The sequence below is a fragment of the Grampus griseus genome (genome assembly GCF_964374135.1).
Source record: "Grampus griseus genome assembly, chromosome: X".
In the NCBI taxonomy this organism is placed as follows: Eukaryota; Metazoa; Chordata; class Mammalia; order Artiodactyla; family Delphinidae; genus Grampus; species Grampus griseus.
In genome coordinates this window covers 46,577,737-46,603,019 of record NC_138999.1, presented here as the reverse complement: position 1 = coordinate 46,603,019, position 25,283 = coordinate 46,577,737, and the positions used below count along the sequence as shown (strand labels likewise).

The following is a 25,283-nucleotide window of genomic DNA, read 5'->3' as shown; positions in this document are numbered from 1 at the left end:
TCCTGTTCACTATTGTATCTTCACATCTAGATCAGTGCCTGGAATGTATCAGTGCCTTACTCATTAAATATTGGTTGAAAGTCTAAATGGTTCATTGATTCCCTATGTTCTATGCACTGGAGGTATAGCAGTAAACAAAACAGACCAAGAAATCCTGGCCTTCTTGGAGCTACATTCTAGTGATAAATACTTATAGTTGCTTTTAATAGAAAATGTTCTTTAATAAAATATTTTCTGAAAGACCCAAAATATAAAATAGATAAAATGGAGAATATGAGCTCAGATTGAAGAGAAAATAGGAGTACCGGGCTTCCCTGGTGGCGCAGTGGTTGAGAGTCCGCCTGCCGATGGAGGGGACGCGGGTTCCTGCCCCTGTCCGGGAGGATCCCACATGCCACGGAGCGGCTGGGCCCGTGAGCCATGGCCGCTGAGCCTACGCGTCCGGAGCCTGTGCTCCGCAACGGGAGAGGCCACAACAGTGAGAGGCCCGCGTAACGCAGAAATAATAATAATAATAATAATAGGAGTACCTGTCCTGTCTGGTTATTTGGTCCAATTCTCCATAATCCTGGTTTGGGAAGCACAGTTTGAAAGCCAGTGCTGTAGACTACTACATGTGATTGGAAATGAGACATTAAACTTTTCTCAGGGAACTGTTTTCCCTTGAGTTTTATAAATAGGTGTTGCTTCTTCTAGAAAGCATTACCTCACTGACTGGTTAGATGCCTTTCTTCTGTGTTCCCATGGTACACAGAGGTGCTTATAGCTTCTCACGTTTAAGTGGTCTACTCTGTGCTGTCTGCATCCTGGCATTTAGTAGTCCCTCAATTCATATTTGTTGGACTGAACAGTAAGCCAGCAATTAAAAGCTATAGGTAGTTGTTCAGGATCTCAACTCCTACTTCCTTTAAAGCTCAGATGTGCTCCTTTTGTGATTTGTTGTTTGCATATATTGCTGTTTAATCTCACCTAAATAATTTTAGGTCTCCTGGAAAATTGCAAGGTTAACAACTGAACTGGACCAATTAGGGCCAGGAACTCATTCTGCTTCAGAGGGTAGCAGTCATCATAGATGTGGAAATGGAGCCAGGGTGCTCAGCTATTCCGAGGGGCATTGTGGCTGGAAGGCTTTTTCCTTGCCTTGGTCAGGATTTAATTGCCATCAGTCATTCTAGATTGTATTTTGCTAGGAATAAATTGTCATGCTGTGTGATCTGACTAGAGAGCATTGTTTCTTAAACTTGCCTTCCATCATGACAATCACCTAGGGTTCTTGGAAGCAACCTAAGTATCTCTTGTTGGATGAGTGGGTAAAGAAAATGTGGTATATTCATACAATGGAATATCAAGGAAATCCTGCCATTTGGGACAACATGGATGAACCTGGAGTACTTTATGCTGAGTGAAACGAGCCAGACTCCAAAGGACAAACACTTCATGATACTCTTATGTGAGGAGTCTAAAATTGTCAAACTCTTAGAAGCAGAGAGTAGAACAGTGCTTGCCAGGAGCTGGTGGGAAAGGGAAATGGGGAGGTTTTAGTCAAAGAGTATAAAATTTTGGTTATACAAGATAAATAAGTCCTAGAGATCTACTGCACAGCATAGTGCCTATATTGTATTGTATACTGAAAAATTTGCTAAGAGAGTAGATCTTGTGTTCTTACTTATCACAAGAAATGATAATAGAGGCAGGAGGAAACTTTTGGAGGTAATAGATATGTTTCTGGTGTAGACTGTGGTACTGATATTTACCTCTAAACTCATAAAGTTGTATACATTAATTATGTGCAGCTTTTTGTATGTCAATAAACCTCAATAAATTGGTTTAAAAAAATACATTCCCAGCCTAGCCTTAGACATGCGAATCAGACTGTTCAGGGGAGAGGCCTGGAATAGCAGTTACCTCCAGGGAATGGGGATAAGAGAGCTATTACTTCTCACTGTACACCCTTCTGTATTGTTTAATTTTTTTAACCTGGAATATGTTCTGCTTTTATTCAGTAGTAATTCCTCTTTTAAATAAATATTGCAATTCATGGTACAAAAATTCAAAATATACAAAAAGATACATGGCAAAAAAAAACAAACCAACTCTCTTCCACTCTTGACCCTAGCCACCAGTTTCTCCTCCTCAGAGATGATCAGTATTATCAGTTTGTTGTGTATTCTTCCAGAGAGACTATGCATATAAAGCAAATATATATAACTATACATATAAATACATTGTATATATACATACATGTTATATACACACAAATATACCTTTAAAAACCACAAATGATAGTATACTATTTACATAATATTCTGTACTTTGCTATTATCATTTAATATATCATGCTGATTTTTTCATGTGAGTATGCAGAGGTTTGTCCTTATTTTTCACAGTTCCATCCTATTCCACTGCATGCATATGTTATCATTTATATAATTAGTCCTTTAATTAGATTGTTTCCAGTTTTCAGCTAGAACAAATAATGCTGCAGTGAATACTTTGTACAACTGCAATGCCACTGCTTATATTTCAGCACTGCCTTTGTTGTTCCAAGTGCTTTAAATATCTAAAATAAATCCCTAGAAGCAAAGTCAAAAATTATGTGCATTTGAACTTTAAAAGATCTCGCCAAAATGTTCTCCCTAGAGATTATACCATTAATACCCCTGCCTTCAATATTTGCAAGCGTGTGTTTCCCTCACCAATACAGTAATTGCTAATCCTATAGGCAAAATACCATGTTTCTGTATTGTTTTAATTTTTCTTATCACAAGTGAGTTTGATTATCTTTTTATATGCTTAAGATCTATATTTTTAACTTTTCATTTTATATTGGAGTATAGTCGATTAACAATGTTGTGATAGTTTCAGGCGTACAGCAAAGTGATTCAATTATACTTATACATGTATCTACTTTTTTTTCAAATTCTTTTCCCATTTAGGTAGTTACATAATATTGAGCAGAGGTCCCTGTGCTATACAGTAGCTCCTTGTTTGTTATCCTTTTTTTTTTTTTTTTTGGCCATGCAGCGTGTGGGATCTTAGTTCCCCGAACATGGATCAAACCTGTGACCGCTGCAGTGGAAGCGGAGAGTCTTAACCACTGGACTGCCAGGGATGTCCCCAGTCTTCTTTTATAAGGACACTTGTCATTAGATCAGAATGATCTTATCTCAAGATCTTTACCTTAATTGTATCAGCAAAGACCCTAATTTCAAATAAATTCACATTCTGAGGTTCTAGATGGATATATCGTTTAAATTTATTTATTTATTTTTGGCTGCGTTCAGTCTTTGTTGCTGCACACGAGCTTTCTCAAGTTGTGGTGAGCGGGGGCTGCTCTTCATCATGGTGCACAGGCTTCTCACTGCGGTGGCTTCTCTTGTTGCAGAGCATGGACTCTAGGCGCACAGGCTTCAGTAGTTGTGGCACATGGGCTCAGTAGTTGTGGCTCACAGGCTTAGTTGCTCCACAGCATGTGGGATCTTTCCGGACCAGGGCTAGAACCCGTGTCCCCTGCATTGGCAAGCAGACTCTTAACCACTGTGCCACCAGGGAAGTCCCTCCATTTTAAATATAGCTGTGTGTACGTGTCAATCCCAAATTCCCTAACTATCCCTTCCCCCAACCCTTTCCCCCTGGTAACCATAAGTTTGTTCTCTAAGTCTGTGAATCTGTTTCTGTTTTGTAAGTAAGTACCTTTGTATCATTTCCTTTTAGATTCTGCTTATAAGCGATATATGATATTTCTCTTTCTCTGTCTGGCTTACTTCACTCATTATGACAATCCCTAGGTCTGTCCATGTTGCTGCAAATAGCATTATTTCTTTCATTTTAATGGCTGAGTAATATTCCCTTGTATATATGTACCACATCTTCTTTACCCATTCCTCAGTCGATGGACAGTTAGGTGGCTTCCATGTCTTGGCTATTGTAAACAGTGCTGCAATGGACACTGGGGTACATGTATCCTTTCGAACCACGTTTTTCTCCGGATATATGCCCAGGAGTGGGATTGCTGGATCATATGGTAGCTCTATTTTTAGTTTTGTTGTTTTTTCTTTTTGTGATACGCGGGCCTCTCACTGCTGTGGCCTCTCCCGTTGTGGAGCACAGGCTCCGGACGCGCAGGCTCGGCAGCCATGGCTCACGGGCCCAGCCGCTCCGCGGCATGTGGGATCCTCCCGGACCAGGGCACGAACCCGCGTCCCCTGCATCGGCAGGCGGACTCTCAACCACTGCGCCACCAGGGAAGCCCTATTTTTACTTTTTTAAGGAACCTCCATACTGTTATCCATAGTGGCTGCACCAATTTACATTCCCACCAACAGTGTAGGAGGGTTCCCGTCTCTGCACACCTGCTCCAGCATTTATTGTTTGTGGATTTTGGGATGATAGCCATTTTGACTGGTGATATCTGATTGTAGTTTTGATTTGCATTTCTCTAATAATTACGATGTTGAACATCTTTTCATGTGCCTCTTGGCCATCGGTATGTCTTCTTTGGAGAAATGTCTATTTAGGTCTTCTGCCCATTTTTGGATTGGGTTGTTTGTTTTGATGATGTTAAGCTGCTGTTTGTAAATTTTGGAGACTAATCCCTTGTTGGTCACATCATTTGCAAATATTTTCTCCCCATCTGTTGGTTGTCTTGTCGTTTTGTTTATGGTTTCCTTTGCTGTGCAAAAGCTTTGAAGTTTAATTCGGTCCCATTTGTTTATTTTTGTTTTTATTTCCATCATTGTTGGAGACGGATTGAAAAAAATATTGCTGTGGTTTATGTCAGAGTGTTCTGCCTATGTTTTCATCCAAGAGTTTTATAGTGTCCAGTCTCACATTTAGGTCTTTAATCCATTTTGAGTTTATTTTTGTGTATGGTGTTAGGGAGTGTTCTAAGTTCATTTTTTTACGTGTAGCTGTCCAGTTTTCCCAGCACCATTTGTTGAAGAGACTACCTTTCCACCATTGTATAGTTTGGCCTCCTTTGTCATAGATTAATTGACCATAGGTGCGTGGGTTTATTTCTGGGCTTTCTATCCTGTTCTATTGATCTATATATCTGTTTTTGTGCCAGTACCATACTGTTTTGATGACTGTAGCTTTGTAGTATAGGCTGAAGTCAGGGAGCCTGATTCCTCCAGCTCCATTTTTCTTTCTCAAGATTGCTTTGGCTATTTGGGGTCTTTTGTGTCTCCATACAGATTTTAATGTTTTTTGTTCTAGTTCTGTGAAAAATGCCATTGGAAATTTGACAGGGATTGCATTGAATCTGTAGATTGCCTTGGTAGTATAGTCATTTTGACAATATTAATTCTTCCAATCCAAGAACATGGTATATCTTTTCATCTGTTTGTGTTGTCCTCGATTTCCTTCATCAGCTTCTTATAGGTTTTGGAGTACAGGTCTTTTGTTTCCTTAGGTAGGTTTACTCCTAGGTATTTTATTCTTTTTGATGTGATGGTAAATGAGGTTGTTTCTTGAATTTTTCTTTCTGATCTTTCATTGTTAGTGTACAGGAATGCAACAGATTTCTGTGTATTAATTTTGTAACCTGCAACTTTACCTAATTCATTGATGACCTGTAGTAGTTTTTTGGTAGCATCTTTAGGATATTCTATGTATAGTATCATGTCATCTACAAACAGTGACAGTCTAACTTCTTGAAAATCCTTGCATCCCTGGGATAAATCCCACTTGATCATGGTGTATGAGCCTTTTCATGTATTGTTGGATTCGGATTGCTAGTATTTTGTTGAGGATTTTTGCATCTATGTTCATCAGTGATACTGACCTATAATTTTCTTTCTTTATGGTATCTTTGTCTGGTTTTGGTATCAGGGTGATGGTAGCCTCACAGGATGAGTTTGGGAGTTTTCCTTCCTCTGCAGTTTTTTGGAACAGTTTCAAAAGGATAGGTGTTAGCTCTCCTCTAAATGTTTGATAGAATTCGCCTGTGAAGCCATCAGGTCCTGGACTTTTGTTTGTTGGGAGTTTTTTAACCACAGTTTCAATTTCAGTGCTTGTGATTTGTCTGTTCATATTTTCTATTTCTTCCTGGTTTAGTCTTGGGAGATTGTACCTTTCTAAGAATTTGTCCATTTCTTCCAGGTTGTCTATTTTATTGGCATACAGTTGTTTGTAGTAGTCACTTATGATCCTTTGTATTTCTGTGGTGTCAGTTGTAGCTTCTCCTTTTTCATTTGTAATTTTATTGATCTGAGTCCTTTTCCTTTCTTTTCCTTTTTTCTTTTATTTGGTTGTGTGGGGTCTTAGTTGCGGCAGGCGGGCTCCTTAGTTACAGCACATGGGCTCCTTTAGTTGAGGCACGTGGGCTCCTTAGTTGTGGATTGCCAGCTCCTTAGTTGCAGCACGCAGACTGCTTAGTTGTGGCATGCAAATTCTTAGTTGTGACATGCATGTGGGATCTAGTTCCCTGGCCAGGGATCCAACCCGGGCCTCCTGCATTGGGAGCACGAAGTCTTAATCACAGTGCCACTGGGGAAGTCCCTCCCTTTTTTTCTTCATGAGTCTGGCTAAAGGTTTATCAATTTTCTTTATCTTTTCAAATAACCATCTTTTAGTTTCATTGAACTTTGCCATTGTTTTCTTTGTGTCTATTTCATTTATTTCTGCTCTGATCTTTATAATTTCTTTCCTTCTACTAACTTCCGGTTTTGTTTGTTTTTCTTTCTCTGGCTGATTTAGGTGTAAGGTTAGGTTGTTTATTTGAGATTTTTCTTGTTTCCTGAGGTAAGATTGTATTGCTGTAAACTTCCTTCTTAGAACTGCTTTTGCTGTATCCCATAGGTTTGGATCATTGTGCTTTCATTTTCATTTATCTCTATGTATTTTTTTACTTCCTCCTTGATTTCTTCAGTGATCCATAGTTTGTTGTTTTTTTTAATTTTTTTTAACATCTTTACTGGAGAGTACTTGCTTTACAATGTTGTGTTAGTTGCTGCCGTATAACAAAGTTAATCAGCTATATGTATACATATATCCCCACATCACCTCCCTCTTGCGTCTCCCTCCCACCCTCCCTATCCCACCCCTCCAGGTGGTCACAAAGCATGGAGCTGATCTCCCTGTGCTATGCAGCTGCTTCCCACTAGCTATCTATTTTACATTTGGTAGTGTACATATGTCAATTGCACTCTCTCACTTCTTCCCAGATTACCCTTCCCCCTCCCCATGTCCTCAGGTCCATTCTGTACGTCTGTGTCTTTATTCCTCTCCTGCCCCTAGGTTCTTAGGAACCTTTTTTTTTTTAGATTCCATATATATGTGTTAACATATGGTATTTGTTTTTCTTTTTCTGACTTCTTACACTCTGTATGACAGACTATAGGTCCATCCACCTCACTACAAATAACTCAATTTCGTTTCCTTTTATGGCTGAGTAGTATTCCACTGTATACATGTGCCACATCTTCTTTATCCGTTCATCTGTAGATGAACACTTAGGTTGCTTCCATGTCCTGGCTATTGTAAATAGAGCTGCAATGAACATTGGGGTACATGACTCTTTTTGAATTATGGTTTTCTCAGGGTATATGCCCAGTAGTGGGCTTGCTGGATCATATGGTAGCTCTATTTTTAATTTTTTAAGGAACCTCCATACTGTTCTCCATAGTGGCTGTATCCATTTACATTCCCATCAACAGTGCAGGAGGTTTCCCTTTTCGCCACACCCTTTCCAGCATTTATTGTTTGTAGATTTTTTGATGATGGCCATCCTGACCGTTGTGAGGTGATACCTCATTGTGGTTTTCATTTGCATGTCTCTAATGATTAGTGATGTTGAGCATCCTTTCATGTGTTTGTTGGCAATCTGTTTATCTTCTTTGGAGAAATGTCTATTTAGGTCTTCTGCCCATTTTTGGATTGGGTTTTTGTTTTTTTTTGATATTGAGCTGCATGAGCTGCTTGTAAATTTTGAAAGTTAATTCTTTGTCAGTGGCTTCGTTTGCAAATATTTTTTTCCCATTCTAAGGGTTCTCATTTCGTCTTGTTTATGGTTTCCTTTCCTGTGCAAAAGATTTTAAGTTTCATTAGGTCCCATTTGTTTATTTTTTTTTAAATTTCCATTTCTCTAGGAGGTGGCTCAAAGAGGATATTGCTGTGATTTATCTCATAGAGTGTTCTGCCTATGTTTTCCTCTAAGTGTTTTGTAGTGTCTGGCCTTACATTTAGGTCTTTAATCCATTTTGAGTTTATTTTTGTGTATGGTTTTAGGGAATGTTCTAATTTCATTCTTCTACATGTAGCTGTCCAGTTTTCCCAGCACCACTTATTAAAGAGGCTGTCTTTTCTCCATTGTACATTCTTGCCTCCTTTCTCAAAGATAAGATGACCATATGTGCCTGGGTTTATCTCTGGGCTTTCCATCCTGTTCCATTGATCTATATTTCCATTTTTGTGCCAGTACCATACTGTCTTGATTACTGTAGCTTTGTAGTATAGTCTGAAGTCAGGGAACCTGATTCCTCCAGCTCCATTTTTCCTTCTTAAGATTGCTTTGGTTATTCGGGGTCTTTTTTGTTTCCATTCAAATTGTGAAATTTTTTGTTCTAGTTCTGTGACAAATGCCATTGGTAGTTTGATAGGGATTGCATTGAATCTGTAGATTGCTTTGGGGAGTATAGTCATTTTCACAATGTTGATTCTTCCAGTCCAAGAACATGGTATATCTCTCCATCTGTTTGTATTATCTTTAATTTCTTTCATCAGTGTCTTATAGTTTTCTGCATACAGGTCTTTTGTGTCCTTAGGTAGGTTTATTCCTAGGAATTTTTTTTTTTGCTGAAATGGTAAATGGGGGTGTTTCCTTAATTTCACTTTCAGATTTTTCATCACTAGTGTATAGGAATGCAAGTGATTTCAGTACATTAATTTTGTATCCTGCTACTTTACCAAATTCATTGATTAGCTCTAGTAGTTTTCTGGTAGCATCTTTAGGATTCTGTATGTATACTATCATGTCAACTGCAAACAGTGACAGTTTTGCTTCTTCTTTTCTGATTTGGATTCCTTTTATTTCTTTTTCTTCTCTGATTACTGTGGCTAAAAATTCCAAAACTATGTTGAATATAGTGGTGTGAGTGGGCAACCTTGTCTTGTTCCTGATCTTATAGGAAATGGTTTCAGTTTTTCACCATTGAGAATGATGTTGGCTGTGGGTTTGTCATATATGGCCTTTATTATGTTGAACTAAGTTCCCTCTATGCCTACTTTCTGGAGGGTTTTTATCATAAATATGTGTTGAATTTTGTCAAAAGCTTTTTCTGTATCTATTGAGATGATCATATGTGTTTTCTCCTTAAATTTGTCAATATGGTGTATCATGGTGATTGATTTGCGTATATTGAAGAATCCTTGCATTCCTGGGATAAACCCCACTTGATCAATGTGTATGATCATTTCAGTGTGTTGTTGGATTCTGTTTGCTAGTATTTTGTTGAGGATTTTTGCATCTATGTTCATCAGTGATATTGGCCTTTAGTTTTCTTTTTTTTGACATCTTTGTCTGATTTTGGTATCAGGGTGATGGTGGCCTCGTAGAATGAGTTTGGGAGTGTTCCTCCCTCTGCTGTATTTTGGAAGAGTTTGAGAAGGATAGGTGTTAGCTCTTTTCTAAATGTTTGTTAGAATTCGCCTGTGAAGCCATCTGGTCCTGGGCTTTCGTTTGCTGGAAGATTTTTAATCACTGTTTCGATTTCATAAAGTAGAATTGTGGTTGCTAGGGGCTGAGGGAGGGGGAAATAGGAATTGTTTAATGGGTATAAAGTTTAGGATTTGTAAGATGAAAAAGTTCTGGAGATCTGTCTCAAAGTGTGTATCCTTAACACTACCGAAGTGTACACTTTGAAAAGTGGTTAAGGTGGTAAATTTTATGTTATGTAATTTTTCTATCATAGTAAAAAACTTATATTAAAAAAAGCTAAAATAAAGTAGATGAAACAAGATTGACTTAACGTTGATATACGAAACTGGATACTGGTATCATGAAGGTTCATTATGCTATTCTCTTTACCTTTTTATTTTACAATTTTCCATAATCAAAAGTTTTTAAAATGAGTTAGTGAGCATGGGCTTTGTGGGCAGAATTTGAATCCTAACTCCAGTTTTTAAAAATAGAGATATAATTCAGATACCATAAAATTTGCCATTTTAAAGTATACAATTCAGTGGTATTTAGTCTATTCCACAGAGTTGTGAAACTATAACCACTATCAAATTCCAGAACATTTTTATCATCCCAAAAGGAAACCCAGTACCTGCTAGCAGTCATTCTCCAATCTTTCTTCCTCCCAGTCCCTGGCTGTTTCCCATCTTTATGTATTTTCCTGTTCTGTACAATTCATTTAAAAGTGTGTTTGGCTGCTTTCACTTTATAATTTTTTCAAGATTAATTCATGTTGTAGCATGAATCAGTACTTCGTTCCTTTTTATGGTTGAATAACATTCCCTTGTATGAATATACCATCTTTTGTTTATCTGTTTGTTAGTTGATGGACATTTGGGTTTTTTCCACTTTTGACTGTTACGAATAATCCTGCTATGAACATTCACGTATAAGTTTTCTGTTTGTTTGTTTTTTGCGGTACGCGGGCCTCTGACTGTTGTGGCCTCTCCCGTTGTGAAGCACAGGCTCCGAATGCGCAGGCTCAGTGGCCGTGGCTCACGGGCCCAGCTGCTCCGCGGCGTGTGGGATCTTCCCGGATCGGGGCACAAACCTGCGTCCCCTGCATCGGCAGGCGGACTCTCAACCACTGCGCCACCAGGGAAGCCCCATGTATAAGTTTTTGTGTGAACATGTTTTCAGTCCTCTTGGGTGTATACCTATGAGTGGAATTACTGGATCATATAATAACCCTATGTTAACCGCTTGAAGAACACCTAGACTGTTTTCCAAAGTGGCTGCACAATTTTACATTTCCACCAGCAATGTACGGAGGATTCCAGTTTCTCCATACCCTCGTTATTTTACATTTTAAAACTTATAGCCCATCCTAGTATGTGTTAATTGGTTTTCTCATTGTGGTTTTTTGATTGGCATTTCTCTAATAACTAATGATGTTGAACATCTTTTCACGTGCTTATTGGCTAGCTTCACTTTTTAGCTGTGTGACATTGGTCAAGTTCTTCAACCTCTGAGCCTCGTTGTTCCATCATCTGTAAAAGGGAGGTAATAATGCATCATGATGTTATTGCAAGGTTAATGGACATGAGGTGTACTTGGAACAGTGCCTGGTATATAGTAGGTACTCCGTTGATACCTAATATTACTTTGCTACTTGAGCTCTAAGTAAGCCGCAATCCAGGCAGCCTTTTCCCAGTGAATTTTGTACATCAGTTGTTGAAGTCAAATACTGAGATGATGGTACCCTTTCATTTGCCAGGGCTGCTTTCCTTTTTTACAGCCTCTGTAGGCCTTTCTTTGCTATTCTGTCAACTCTAGCTCTGTGTCCTTTCTAGTGCTGGTTAGGACCATGGAAGATACCCAACGAGAGGCAGAAGGAATCTATGGCCTTAAAACTTGCAGATGATGGTATTGTCAAATTACTTCCTTGACTGTGTCAGCTGTCTCAGTGCTATAACAGTTAAGAGGAGAGAAATAATGAAAGAATTTATGTAAGAGGTGGTAGCCCTATGGAAAGTATTTGGAACGTTGGGCAAGACAGGCAATATGGCAGTCCAGGCAGGGAAACCAAGTGAGCAAAGAAAAGGAAACAGTAATCTTGGAGAAGGGTAGTTAGGAAACCAGCCTGGTAGGAGTAGGGTGTTGGGGAATTGTGAGGGATTATTTGTGAGATTCTTATTCTATTGTTTTCCATTACTTACCCCAGAATATGTAGTGAAAGAAGTTTTATATCTGGAATCATGAGATTTTTGTTCTAATCTTGGTTCTGCTGCAGATTAGCTAGATAACCATGTCAAGTCATCTGTCATTTCTAGGGGGCTAGTTGCTTAAGCAGTAAAATGAGTAATTGGGCATATGTATATCAAATCACCTTGTTGTACACTTTAAATGTCTTATAATTCTATATGTCAATTATATCTCAATAAAGCTAAAACTTTTTAAAAAATGAGTAATTGGGATAGGTCAATGATTCTTAATTGCGAGTGTGCATCAGAACCTACTGGAAGCTATTTTGGAATATAGGCATTTTGATCACACTCGGGAAATTGTTTCAGCAGATCTGAGGTGAGACACAGGTTTTTATATTTTGAAAATGCTTTCCACATGGTTGTGATTTATATTCCTAGTGTTATAAGAGCCATTCGATTTGTTAAAGATCACTAGTCCTTGGCTTTCTGGAGTTGAAATCACTTGGATGGTGGCATAATCAGCTTTAGACCAGCTAAAGGTAATGTGTTGTAGCAGAAAGAGCATGGGCTTTGGTGTCAGTCTGACCTAGGTTCCTGTTTCCCAGCTCTGTAGCCCTAAACATGCCACATCACTTCTCTGAGCCTCGGTTTCCTCATCAGAAGAGTGGGGCTTATAATGCCCACATGGTCAGGCTGTGATGATGAGAGAGAACATATCACACTTAGTACTATGCCTGGTACAAGGTAGATGGATGCCCAATCAGTGACTGGTATGAGAGGTATATGCTGGAAGAAACTGTCACCAGGGGACAGCATAAAACTGTACTCCTATCCTGACCTATCTGGAGTTAATCGTAACTCTAGACATAAATGTGTTGCAGTGCAAAGTAAGGATTTTTGCTTCCTTTGCCTGGATATCAAATAAATACAGACCTTACTTTGCTATCTGCTTACCAGTGTCCCTCCCCCTGTTGTGAGTTAATGTGTGACATGGCTATCTACTGTGACTAGACTCTCTTTCCATAGCTTAGAAAAAGATTAATGTGTTGAAACTCCTGTCAGACTCCAGAAAACTACCATTCCTTTAAAACTTAAATAAAAATATAGGTCAGTTGAGTTCAACAAAACTATCAAGGTCTGCAAGCTCTAGAGACAAAAATCCAAACTTTGCTCCTTCCAGCTACATGACCTAGGGATGTAATGTAAAATGGGGATAATAATAATAGTTATGGCCTCATAAGATTGTGTTGAGTATTAAATGAGTTAATGCATGTAAAGTAATTGGAACCTTGCTTAACACATAGTACATGTTCAGTATCTGTTAGTAATTATTATTCATATTACTATGCACCAGATCTTATGTGGGAGCCAGGAATACAGAGATTATAAATAAAGTTTCTGCAGTCAAGGAACTTACTGTGGCAGAACCAGTATGCAGACCATTTCAGTATGCTTTATGTACAGCAATAGACACATGCACAGGAGGGACACTTAACAGTCTGCCTCTATTACATTAAAAATAGTGCTCTCTAGGAAGAAGTTTGGTACAATGGAAAGTGTGCATTCTGGAGTCAGATCAGCTTGGGTTTGAATCTTGTATATACTTACTCAGTATGCAACTTTAGGGGAAGCCAACCTCTCGCAGCCTTAGTTTTTCCATTTCTAAAATAGGGTGAAGTTTCTGACTTCTAACTTTTGGAAATACCCTCCCTATTTGGGTGCCCTGCGGTCTAAGGTGCTCCTAAGAGAGAAAGCAGGGATTTTTTTTTTAAAGAGATGAACTTAGATTCAGATTCTAGCTATATGTCATTTAACCTTTCTGTGTCTATTTCCACTTGTAAGTTTTTTTTTTAAATTATTATTATTTTATATTTATTTATTTATTGGCTGCTTTGGGTCTTCGTTGCTGTGCGCGGGCTTTCTCTAGTTGCGGCGAGCGGGTCTACTCTTCATTGTGGTGCGTGGGCTTCTAATTGCGGTGGCTTCTCGTTGTGGAGCACAGGCTTTAGGCATGCAGGCTTCAGTAGTTGTGGCACGCAGGTTCTAGAGTGCAGGCTCAGTAGTTGTGGCGCACGGGCTCAGTTGCTCTGCGGCATGTGGGATCTTCCCAGACCAGGGCTCGAACCCGGGTCCCCTGCATTGGCAGGCGGATTCTTAACCACTGCACCACCAGGGAAGTCCCTCCACTTGCAAGTTTTTTCATCCATATCTACCTTGTCCATGGTTGTTCTGATGATGAGATAATGTATGTAGAGCACATGTGGTATATAGATAATGTATGTAAAGCACATATGGTGCTGAGCAATATATAATAGCTTTATTATCTTTCTAACAAAGTTCTCCTGTTATTGTTTAAAGTAAAAACTTAAATAATATAAACCATGTTAATTTCAGTATTCTTTTAAAGAACCTCAGCCATAGTTTCATGCAAGGAGTCAAAAAAGACTGGACATTTGAATGAACGCATGGATAATGCTGCCTGTGTTTACAGGAATAATCAAGTTCTAGGGTAGGAGAGACTTTTCTTTTTAAGGCTATTTTGTTCAGCCTCATAATCTTAAATTTCAACAAACTATAAAATTCAGTTACTAACCTTCCTGATTTCTAACCAAATACAGGTCAGCTTCTGTTGCATGATGTGTTCTTCTCTTCTTCCCTCCTAGGTCTTTCAGAGCCTTGAAGACCACCATTTGGAAGTGGTGGCTTTTTTCAGGGAAAATGGCTTCCATGGCCTTCTTGCCCATGACTCCGAGTATGCTCTCTACAATATTCCCTCTTACTATAGTTCCCATGCTCTGAAGCTGAGCTGGAATGGGAAGAACCTTACTACCAACCAGTTCCTGATGCAGGAGGTGGCCAAGCAGCTGGGCCTGAAGCGGATGAATTTTCCCATATTTGCTGCATTGCTAGGTAGGTGGTCCAAAGAACAGACTCCAGTGATTGTTAAAGTTTCCTCTTGCAGTGTTAAGAGATGAAGATTAGAGTGATTTAGGTTATCATTGTTGGATTTATCTTCTGAAAGTCTGCATGCCGAACACTGTGCTTTTGGGCTTCTTAAACTCAGCATGTTTGTCTTATAAATTAATACAGGATATTCCAGAACATTATTTTGGTTCCTATAAAACTTTTTCTTTTGTTACATTCTATAAGTATTTTATGCAGAGTACCATCTTAGGCCAAAATATCTTACTAGCCCTAGACAACTTTGGTTTCCTACTCAGAGCATTAGCATTTCTTACCCACTGTCTAAATTTAGGTCAAGAACACAAATCATTCTGTATCTTTTTCTTTTTTTTTCTGTTGTGCTAACATTTTATTATGAAAATTCCCAAAAGTACAGCAAAATTGCAAGAATTTTGCTATGAAAATCCTATATCTACCACCTCTATTCTGCCATTAACATTTTACTATACTTGCTTTATCATATATCTGTCCATTCTATCCATCATCAATCTTTCTTTTAAAGGAGTATTTCAAAGTAAATTGCAGAGTGTTGATTATGTTTCGAGTTGGTTTTCCAAGTACTGACAGCATGAAGGTTAATATCTTGTCTCAGGTGTGACCTCTGTTTATAATCCCAAAGGATTTGAGCTTGGATAATCTAGTGGAGTCAGCACAAGTTTTGGAATTAGGCCTTGGACAAATCACTGAAGTTACACCTTCCTGGTTTCAGTTTCCTCATCTGTGAAATGGAATAATAATACTTCACAGTGCTATTGATAAGGTTAAATGAAATAAGATATATAAAATACCCAGCACTTAGTAGGCAGTGAGTAATTGGTGGCTGTTATTATAAAAGGCAGCATGACTGGGTGATAGAAAATAGCATGGACTTTGGAGTCAAACATTCCTAGCTTCTTATCCTGGTGTGGGCACTTATTAGATGTGGCCCCTTGGGCAAAGTCACCAGACTTGCTCAAACCTCAGTTTCCTTATCTATAAACTGGAGGTAATAATATTTACATAGTTATTATAAAGATGATATACATAATGCATGTGAAACATAGTAGGTAATCAAACATAGTTACTGTAGTTGTTACATTAAGAATATAGACCTATGTGAATTATTTGATTGTTTTCTCTCCCAGAAGTCCTTTCATGGCCTGGAGGTTCTAAGAAAACATTTGTACAGTCAATAAATGACAAATATACTTTATAGGTAACCACATTCTCCCAGATGAGGACCTGGCCGCTTTTCACTGGAGCCTCTTGGGACCAGAACATCCCCTTGCATCACTTAAGGTAACGTGACCCATTTCCTGCCTGTACATCAGGTTTTGATTGGAGTTTTGGTAGAATAAATATCTTTCATTAGGCTTAAAATATTTCAGACACTTATAGACAAAAACTTTATAATTATGATCAATACCCTTAAAAAGGAAAAACTCAGTTTTCCACCTAATGTGTAGGGAAAAATCCAGTTATTCCCTCCTATGTCTTTCTTTCCTGTGTTTCTCCTTTACTCCCATACTACTACCGCACTCACACAGAACACTTCACTTCTGACACTTCTGGTCACTAAACATGTGGGGGTTTTTCCCTGCACAAAACAGTTTTCTGTGACACCAGCTGGGTGTCCTACAATTTAACTCAATTCTAACACCAACTACCTGAAGATAGTGTCAGATCACACAAGTTAAGGACTCAGTTCCACAAGACTTCCCCCCCACTTCAGACACCATTCACAAGCCCAGGTTATCACCTGTGCTTCCGACCAACCAACTAACTATAGATTAGAGGTTCCAGTGACCCCCTTCCCAGGTTCAATTAATTTGTTAAAGCACCTCATAGAACTCAGGGAAATACTTACTTACATATATCACTTTATTAAAGGATATGATAAAAGGATGGAGATGAACAACTAGATGAAGAGATACATAGGGTGAGGTGTGGGAGGATCCCAAGCACAGGAGCCTATGTCCCCATGGAGTTGGGGTACATCACCCTCCCGGTACATGGATGTGTTCACCAACCTGGAAGCTCTCCAAAACCTGTACTTTTGGGATTTTATGGAGGCTTTATCATGTAGGCATGATTGATCATTAACTCCATTTTTAGCCCTTCTCCCTTCTCTAGACAATGGGGGTGGGGCTGAAAATTCCAAGCTTCTAATCATGGCTTGGTCTTACCAGTGACCAGCCCTCATCCAGGAGCCCACCCAGAGTCACCTGATTAGAGGAAGAGATGCTCCTAGTGCTCTTACCACTTAGGAAATTACAAGGGTTTTAGGTGCTCTATGCCAGGAACTGGGGTCAGAGAACAATGTATATTTTCTATTATCTCACACCCTTATTATCTTAAGGATTCATACGAACTTATGAAGAAAAATACTAATACCCCAATAAATGAAGTAATGAGCAAAGGACAGAAGCAGACAATTCACAAAAGAGGAACTAGAGTGGCCAATAATATGAGTGGGTGTTAAACCTCACTGGTGATCAGAGATGCAAATTAAATGAGCAGTGTGATCTTTTTTTTTAACCTAAGGGTTTAGCAAATATTGAAAAATTAGTCTACCCGCTCCTACTGAGGCTGTGTTGAGACTGGTGCTCTTATACATTTCTGGAGGTAGTGTAAGCTTTTGGTGGTATTATATTTCCCTAGTTCTTTCAGTCTCCTAGACTATTTCACACCTTTTCCTCTCTCCTTAAGCCTCTAATGCTCCCTCCTCCCTGCTCACTCTCAGCTCATAACTTGGCTTCCTGTTTCACTGAGAAAATTGAAGTAATGGGAAGAGAACTTACACCAGTTCCCACCCTTTCATCTTCTCACCTGCATGCTTTGCCCGCCTCAGATGACCTGTCCATGTTCCTGCCTAAGGCCAACCCCTCTACTCTTATGCTGGATCCATCCCCCATTGCTAACTTCTTTTTTTTAATATAAATTTATTTATTTATTTTTGGGTCTTCGTTACTGTGCACGGGCTTTCTCTAGTTGCGGCAAGCGGAGGCTACTCTTCGTTGTGGTGCGCAGGCTTCTCATTGCGGTGGCTTCTCTTGTTGCGGAGCATGGGCTCTAGGCACGTGGGCTTCAGTAGCTGTGGCACACAGGCTCAGTAGTTGTGGCTCGTGGACTGTAGAGCACAGGCTCAGTAGTTGTGGCGCACGGACTTAGTTGCTCTGCGGCATGTGTGATCTTCCCGGACCAGGGCTTGAACCCGTGTCCCCTGCATTGACAGGTGGATTCTTAACCACTGCACCACCAGGGAAGTCCCCCCCATTGATAACTTAAGGGCATCACTTCAGCAGTTCTCCCCTCTTTCTCCCACATCATCAGTTTCCCTCTGTTATTGGCTCTTTCCCATCAGATGCATAAGCATGCAGCCATCTTAAAAAATAAAACAAAACCTGCCCTTGACTTCACTCCCTCCACCCAAGCTACTGCTCCATATTTCTTCTTCCCTTATAGAAGACTCTTCTAGAGAGTTGTCAAGGCTTGAGCTGTTTACTATCCCCTTTCCATGTTCTGTCTTCAATTTGCTTTGCTGAAATTGCTCTCAACAAATTCACCATGACCATGATGTTAATAAATCCAATGGCCAGGTCTCAGTTTTCATCTTACTTGACCAGTCAGCAGCATATGACCCAGTTGCTCACTCTCTCTTTCTTAGAACATGTTCTTCACTTGGCTTTAAGGACACCACTCTCTTGTAGTTTCCTACCTACCTACTGGCTGCTGCTTCTGTCTCCTTTGCTGCTTCCTTGTCTTGTCTATTCCTTAACTTTGGAGTGTCCCAGAGTTCTATCCTCAGTCCCTTCTCTTTTCTATCCACACGTGCTGCCTTGGTGATTGATCTCATCTAGTCTCGTGACTTTAAATACCATCTGTCCATTGATGAGTCCTAAATGTATGTCTCCAGCTTTGACCTCCCCTTTGAACTCCAGCTTCTAATATCTAATGGCCTACTAAATATCTCAAAGAAACATGTCCAAATGGAAACTCCTGATCTTTCCTCTAAACCTCTTCCTTCCACAGCCTTCACTAATTTTCATTAATGGCAACCTTATCCTTCCAGTTGCTCAGCCTAAAAGCCTTGGAGTCATCCTTGACTTCTCTCTTTCTCATGCTCCATATCTCCTCTTGTCAGCAAATACCATCAGTTCTTCCTTCAGAATATATCCACTTCTCACCATTTTCACAGCTACTACCTTAGTCAAGCCACCATTCTTGCCTGGATTATTATAACACTTTACTAACTGTTGCTCTTCTCTTGCACTCTTTCTTGCTCCGTCCCCTGGCCCCAAATCTATTCCTAATACAACAGCCAGAGTCATTTTAAAACCTGACTCCAATCATGTCACTTCTCTTTTCAAAATTCTCCAATGGCTCTTTATGTCACTCACCTAATCTTTACCATGGCCTACAAAGCCCTGTACTGTCTGGCCCTCTGGTACAGCTCTGATCTCATCTTCCCTTTTCTTTTGCTCATAGAACCTTTGCACTCACCATTCCCTCTGCTTGGAATGCATTTTCCTCCCACATAGATATTTCCTCACTCCTATAGGTTCTCTCAAATGTTCTTTTCTCAGAGTGACCTTTCCTGACACCCTGTTTAAAATTACATGCCCTGCCCCACACACAGTTGCATTCCCTACCCCCTTCTCTGCTGAGATTTTCTCCATAGCACTTATCTACATCTAGCACACTATACGTTTTACTTATTCTGTTTGTTTGACTCCCCTTACCCCATCCCAACACACCTACACTAGAATTTAAGCTCCCTTGAGGGCAGGGAGTTTTGTCTATCTTGTTCACTGCTGTATCCCTGATGCCTAGGACAGTGCCTGGCACACAGTAGGCAGTAAATATTTGTTGAAGGAAGGAATGATTATTTGGCTAAATAATTTATATAAAAAGCCTTAAAGAAGTTTATAGCCTTTTACTCAGTAATTACCATTCTAGGAAGCTTGTAATTAAATAATTGGAAGGTGGACAACAAATCATACCTACATTTCATCACAGCATTTAAAAACCCCTTATTTAAAAAAATTTCAAGCATCACAGAAGTAGAAAAAATAATATAATAATATAGTCAACCATCACTATAACATCTTCCAGATCCAACAGTTATTAAGATGTGGCCACACTTGCTGGGTTATTTTGTTGTTGTTGCTGTTGCTAATGTATTTTAAAACAAATGCCAGACCTTAAGTCATTTCACTCTCACGTTCTTTGATATGCATCTCTAAAACATATGGATATTTTCTTACATAAGCACAATGCCATTATTACTCCTAACAAAATTAATGATAATTTCTTGGTATCATCTTAATAACTAGTCCATTTTTAGATTTTCCTGATTGTCTCACAAAGGCCTTTTTGTGGTTAGTTCAAATCAGGATCCAAACATGGTCCACACATTACAACATTACCTTTAATAGCAAAAATTTGGAGGTGGCCAAAATGTATCATGAAAGAAAACTGATTAATTATGGCAGTGTCATAAAACAGTGGTTATCTTTGTAGTGGGATAATTGCTGCTATGGTTTTGTCTTTCTTTATACTTTTCAATCTTGGTTCCAAGTGTTCTGTACTGAAAATTAAAGGGAAGACTAAAAAGATTTTAACTGTCTCTCAGTGAATTAACTGAATTTGAATTCTGTATCTCACCCCTGTCTCACCCTTTTTCTTAGTGACCCATCTTTGATATCAGTGTGCCTGGCTTATCTTCCTTCTTCTAGGTCAGAGCTCATCAGCTGGTTCTTCCTCCCTGTGATGTGGTAATCAAGGCTGTTTCTGAGTATGTTAGTTCCATCAAAGACCCCTCAAACCTGGATGTGGTTGGGAAGGATGTTTTCAAACAGTCTCAGGTGAGCTAGCCTCTCCCTTCCTAAAAATGGCCAGTTTTCTTACCTTCACAAATACCACCAACAGATCTGATCTTTTTTGTGTTGCCTACCTCCTCTCCTCCTAGCTGCTTATCTTCTCTCTGCTTATAGACTGGAGCCTCAAAGTTTCTTTTAGAAAACATCACTAGGCCTGGATTTAAAGGATTCTTTACCTTTTTTCCACTGATTATTAAAGTTATATAAGCTCATCCTAGAAGATTTAGAAAATGTCACTTATGATCTCATTAACCAGAAACAACTTGCTATAGTTATCACTCTGGCATATATCCTTCCCTTTTTTCTTTTTTTGTTTCAGTGTATATTTTAATGTGAAGGAGGTCTTGCTTATTGAAGGATAATGGATACTGAAAAAGACTACTTAAGTAGGTCCATTTAAAACAAGAATCAATGTTTCATCGTTAATAGTGAAAAAGGGGCTCAACTGGGATTTTGTCTTGTGAAATGAAACTAAAAGTTAGGAAAATAAGTTAGTTTTATTTTTTTAAATTTCATCTATATTTACACTCTGGGTTTTTCAGTTTTATTTTTTAAATTAACATACAATAAAACTCACTTTTGCATCTGTGTGTAGGTAGTTACACAAATTTTTAACACATGTATAGATTTATGTAGCCAACATCACAATCAGGATCAGAACAGTTGAACCACCCCCAAAATTTCTCATGCTTTCCCTTTGCAGTCACATCCAAACTCATCCCTAATCCATGGAAACTACCAGTCTATTCTCTGTCATAGTTATATCTTAGAGAATAGCATGTAAACGAAATCATAGAGTATGTAATCTTTTGAGAATGGCATTTTGCATTCAACATAACGCCTTTGAGATTGTTCTAAATTGTTGCATGTTGCGTGTATGGATAATTCATTCCTTTTTATTGCCAAGTAGTATACATTGTGTGGCTATACCACAGTTTGTTTATGCATTCACCCTTAGAGGATATTTGAGTTGTTTCCAATTTTTGGTGGTTTGAATAGAGCTTCTATAAACATTTCTGTACAGGTTTTTGTATGAACATAAGTTTTCATTTCCCTACTGTAAATACCTAGCAATGGGATTTCTGGGTCGTATGGTAAGTATATGTTTAACTGTAACTTCATAAGACTCTGCCAAACCGTTTTCCAGAGTGGCTATTCCATTCCTTACCAGCACTTGTTATTGTTGGTATTGTTATTGTTACTATTAGTCATTCTAACAGCTATGTAGTGGTAGTTCATCATAATTTTAATTTGCATTTCTCAAATGACTAATGACGAACATTTTTTTTCTTGTGCTTATTTACCATCCATATATCCTTTCTGGTGAATGGTCTGTTCATGAACAGTCTTTTGCCCATTTTTTAACTGGGTTGTTTGATTACTTACTGTTGAGTTTCGAGAGTTCTTTATATATTCTGCATACTAGACCTTTGTCAGATATCTGGTTTGCAAATATTTTCCCCCAGTCTGTAGTTTGTCTTTACATTCTTTTAACAGTGTCTTTTGCAAAGCAAAAGTTTTCAATTTTTATTAATTTATAACTTTTATGGATCATGCTTTTGGTGTCATGTCTAAGAACTCTTTGCCTAACTGCAGGCACAATAATATTGTCCTGTTTTCTTCTAAGAATTATATAGTTTTACATTTTACATTTAGAACAAATCATCCATTTTGAGTTCATATTTTTAGAAGTGTGAGGTGTTTTGTTTTGTTTTTGCATATGGATGTTCAATTGTTTCAACAAAGTTTGGTGAAAAGACTCTTCTTTCTCCATTGAATTGCCTTTGTCAAAAATCAGTTGTCTGTATTTGTGTGGATGTATTTCTGGACTGTATTCTGTTCAGTTGTCCTATGTATCTATCTCTTTTGAAATAGCACACTGTTTTGAATCCTGTAGCTCTATGGTAAGACTTAAGATTGGGTGGTGATTCCTCTAATTTTATTCTTCTTTTTCAAAATTATTTTGTCTATTTAAGTTCATTTTTCTTTCCATATACATTTTAGAATAATATTGTCTATATCTACAAAAAATCCTGGTGGGTTTTAATTGGAATTCCTTTAAATATATACATGAATTTGGTGAGTCTTCAAATCCATGAATATGATATACCTCTGCATTTATTTATTTGTCTTTGATTTAGTTCATCAGTGCTTTATAGTTTTCAGCTTATGTCTTATACATTGTTTTATATTTATACTTAAGTATTTCATATTGCAGGCACCTATTATAAAGGATATTGTTTTGTTTATTTCAGTTTCTAATTGTTTGTTGCTAGTATATAGAAATATGATTGATTTTTGTTTGTTGACCTTGTATGCTGAAACCTTTCTAAACTCACTAGGAGCTTTTTGGTAGGTTTCTTGGTATTTTCTGTATAGGTGATCATGTTGTCAGTGAATAGGGACAATTTTAGTACTTTCTTTTCCAGTCTGTATGCCCTTTTTTTTCCTTGACTTACTGCACTATCTAGGATTTCTAAACAGTGTTGAATAGGACTACTGAGAGAGGATATCCTTGTCTTGTTCCTGATATTTGGGGAAAGCATTCAGTCAGCATTAAGTATAATGATAGGTTTTGTAGATGCATGTTATTAGGTTGAGGAAGATCTCTTCTATTCCTAGTTTACTGAAAGTTCTTATCATTAATGGATGCTGTATTTTGTCAAATGTATTTTTGTATGTCTATTGATAGGATCATGTGCTTTTTCTTCTTTAGTCCATTGATTTTTGAATATTGAGCCATCCTTGCATTCCCAAGATATGGCAAAAATGTTTTATTCTTTTTTTACATTGTTGGATATAAATTACTAGTATTTCATTGAGTATTTTTATATGTATTTTCATGAGGAATATTGGACTGTAGTTTTTATGTGTGTGTGTTTTCTTTGTTTGATTTTGATATCAGGGTAATGCAGGACTCATAAAATGTATTGGCAAGTATTCCTTCCTCTTCCATTTTTTGGAAGAGATTGTGTAGAATTGGTGTTTTTCTTCTTTAATTGTTTGGTAGAATTTTCCAGTGATGTATCAGGCATGGATTTCTTTGAATTTATCTTGTTTAGGGTTTGCTGAGCATCTTTAATTTCTAAGTATATCTTTCACTAAATTTGAGAAGTTTTCAGCTATTATTATTCAAACAGATTTTCTGTTCCACATTCTCCTTTCCTCCTGTGACTACAATGGCACCAGTGTTTGACCTTTTGTTATTACCCCATAGATACTTGAGACTCTGTTTTTTAAAAAATTATTTTCCTCTCTGTTTTTCACACTGGATAATTTCTATGGATTCATCATTAACTTTGTTGATTCTTTCCTTGGCCATCTCTTTTCTTTTTCTTTAAATTTTTTTTTATTGGAGTATAGTTGCTTTACAATGTTGTGTTAGTTTCAGGTGTACAGCAAACTGAATCAGTAATACATATACATATATCCACACTTTTTTAGATTCTTTTCCCATATAAACCATTACAGAGTATTGAGTAGAGTTCCCTGTGCTATACAGTAGGTCCTTATTAGTTATCTATTTTATATATATTAGTGTGTATATGTCAGTCCCAATCTCCTAATTTATCCCTCCCTACCTTTCACCTTTGGTAACAATAAGTTTTTCTACATCTGTGACTTGGTTTCTGTTTTTTAAATAAGTTCATTTGTACCATTTTTTTAGATTCCACATGTAAACAATATCATATGATATTTGTCTTTCTCTGTCTTACTTCACTTAGTATGATAATCTCTAGGTCCATCCATGTTGCTGCAAATGACATTATTTCATTCTTTTTTATGGCTGAGTAATATTCCATTGAATACATGTACCACATCTTCTTTATCCATTCCTCTGCCGATGGACATTTAGGTTGCTTTCATGTCTTAGCTATTGTAAATAGTGCTGCAGTGAACATTGGGGTGCATGTATCTTTTTGAATTATGGTTTTCTCTGGATATATGCCCAGGAGTGGGATTACTGGATCATATGGTAGTTCTATTTTTAGTTTTTTAAGGAACCTCCATACTGTTCTCCATAATGGTTGTACCAATTTACATCCCCACCAACAGTGTAGGAGGGTTCCTTTTCCTCCACACCCTCTCCAGCATTTATTATTTGTAGATTTTTTGATGATGACCATTCTGACCAGTGTGAGGTGATACCTCATTGTAGTTTTGATTTGCATTTCTCTGATAATTAGTGATGTTGAGCATTTTTTAACGTGCTTTTTGGCCATCTGTATGTCTTCTTTGGAGAAATGTCTATTTAGATCTTCCACCCATTTTTTGACTGGGTTGTTTGTTTTCTGATATTGAGCTGCATGTGCTGCTTGTATTGGGTTGGCAAAAAGTTTGCTCGGGTTTTTCTGTAACATCTTACGGAAAAACCTGAGTGAACTTTTTGCCAACACAGTATACTTTAGAGATTAATCCCTTGTTGGTCGCTTCTTTTGCAAATATTTTCTCCCATTCTGTGGGTTGTTTTTTGTTTTGTTTATGGTTTCCTTTGCTGTGCAAAAGCTTTTAAGTTTCATTAGGTCCCATTTTGGTTTTTATTTTCATTACTTCAGGAGGTGGATCAAAAAAGATGGCTGCAATTTATGTCAGAGAGTGTTCTGCCTGTGTTTTCCTCTAAGAGTTTTTTAG

At 38.1% G+C, this 25,283-nt stretch overlaps 1 protein-coding gene across 1 annotated transcript in view; it reads left to right on the top strand.

The window, feature by feature from the left end:
- The window catches only part of FAM120C (family with sequence similarity 120 member C), a gene marked incomplete at its 5' end in the record, with an annotated part of 134,238 nt that overhangs the window by 12,919 nt on the left and 96,036 nt on the right, over positions 1-25,283 (top strand). The window contains 3 exons of the mRNA XM_082681004.1: positions 14,490-14,736; positions 15,986-16,068; positions 20,508-20,636. Of these exons, the coding sequence (XP_082537130.1) occupies positions 14,490-14,736; positions 15,986-16,068; positions 20,508-20,636 (459 nt within the window). The remainder of the gene's footprint in view (positions 1-14,489; positions 14,737-15,985; positions 16,069-20,507; positions 20,637-25,283) is intronic.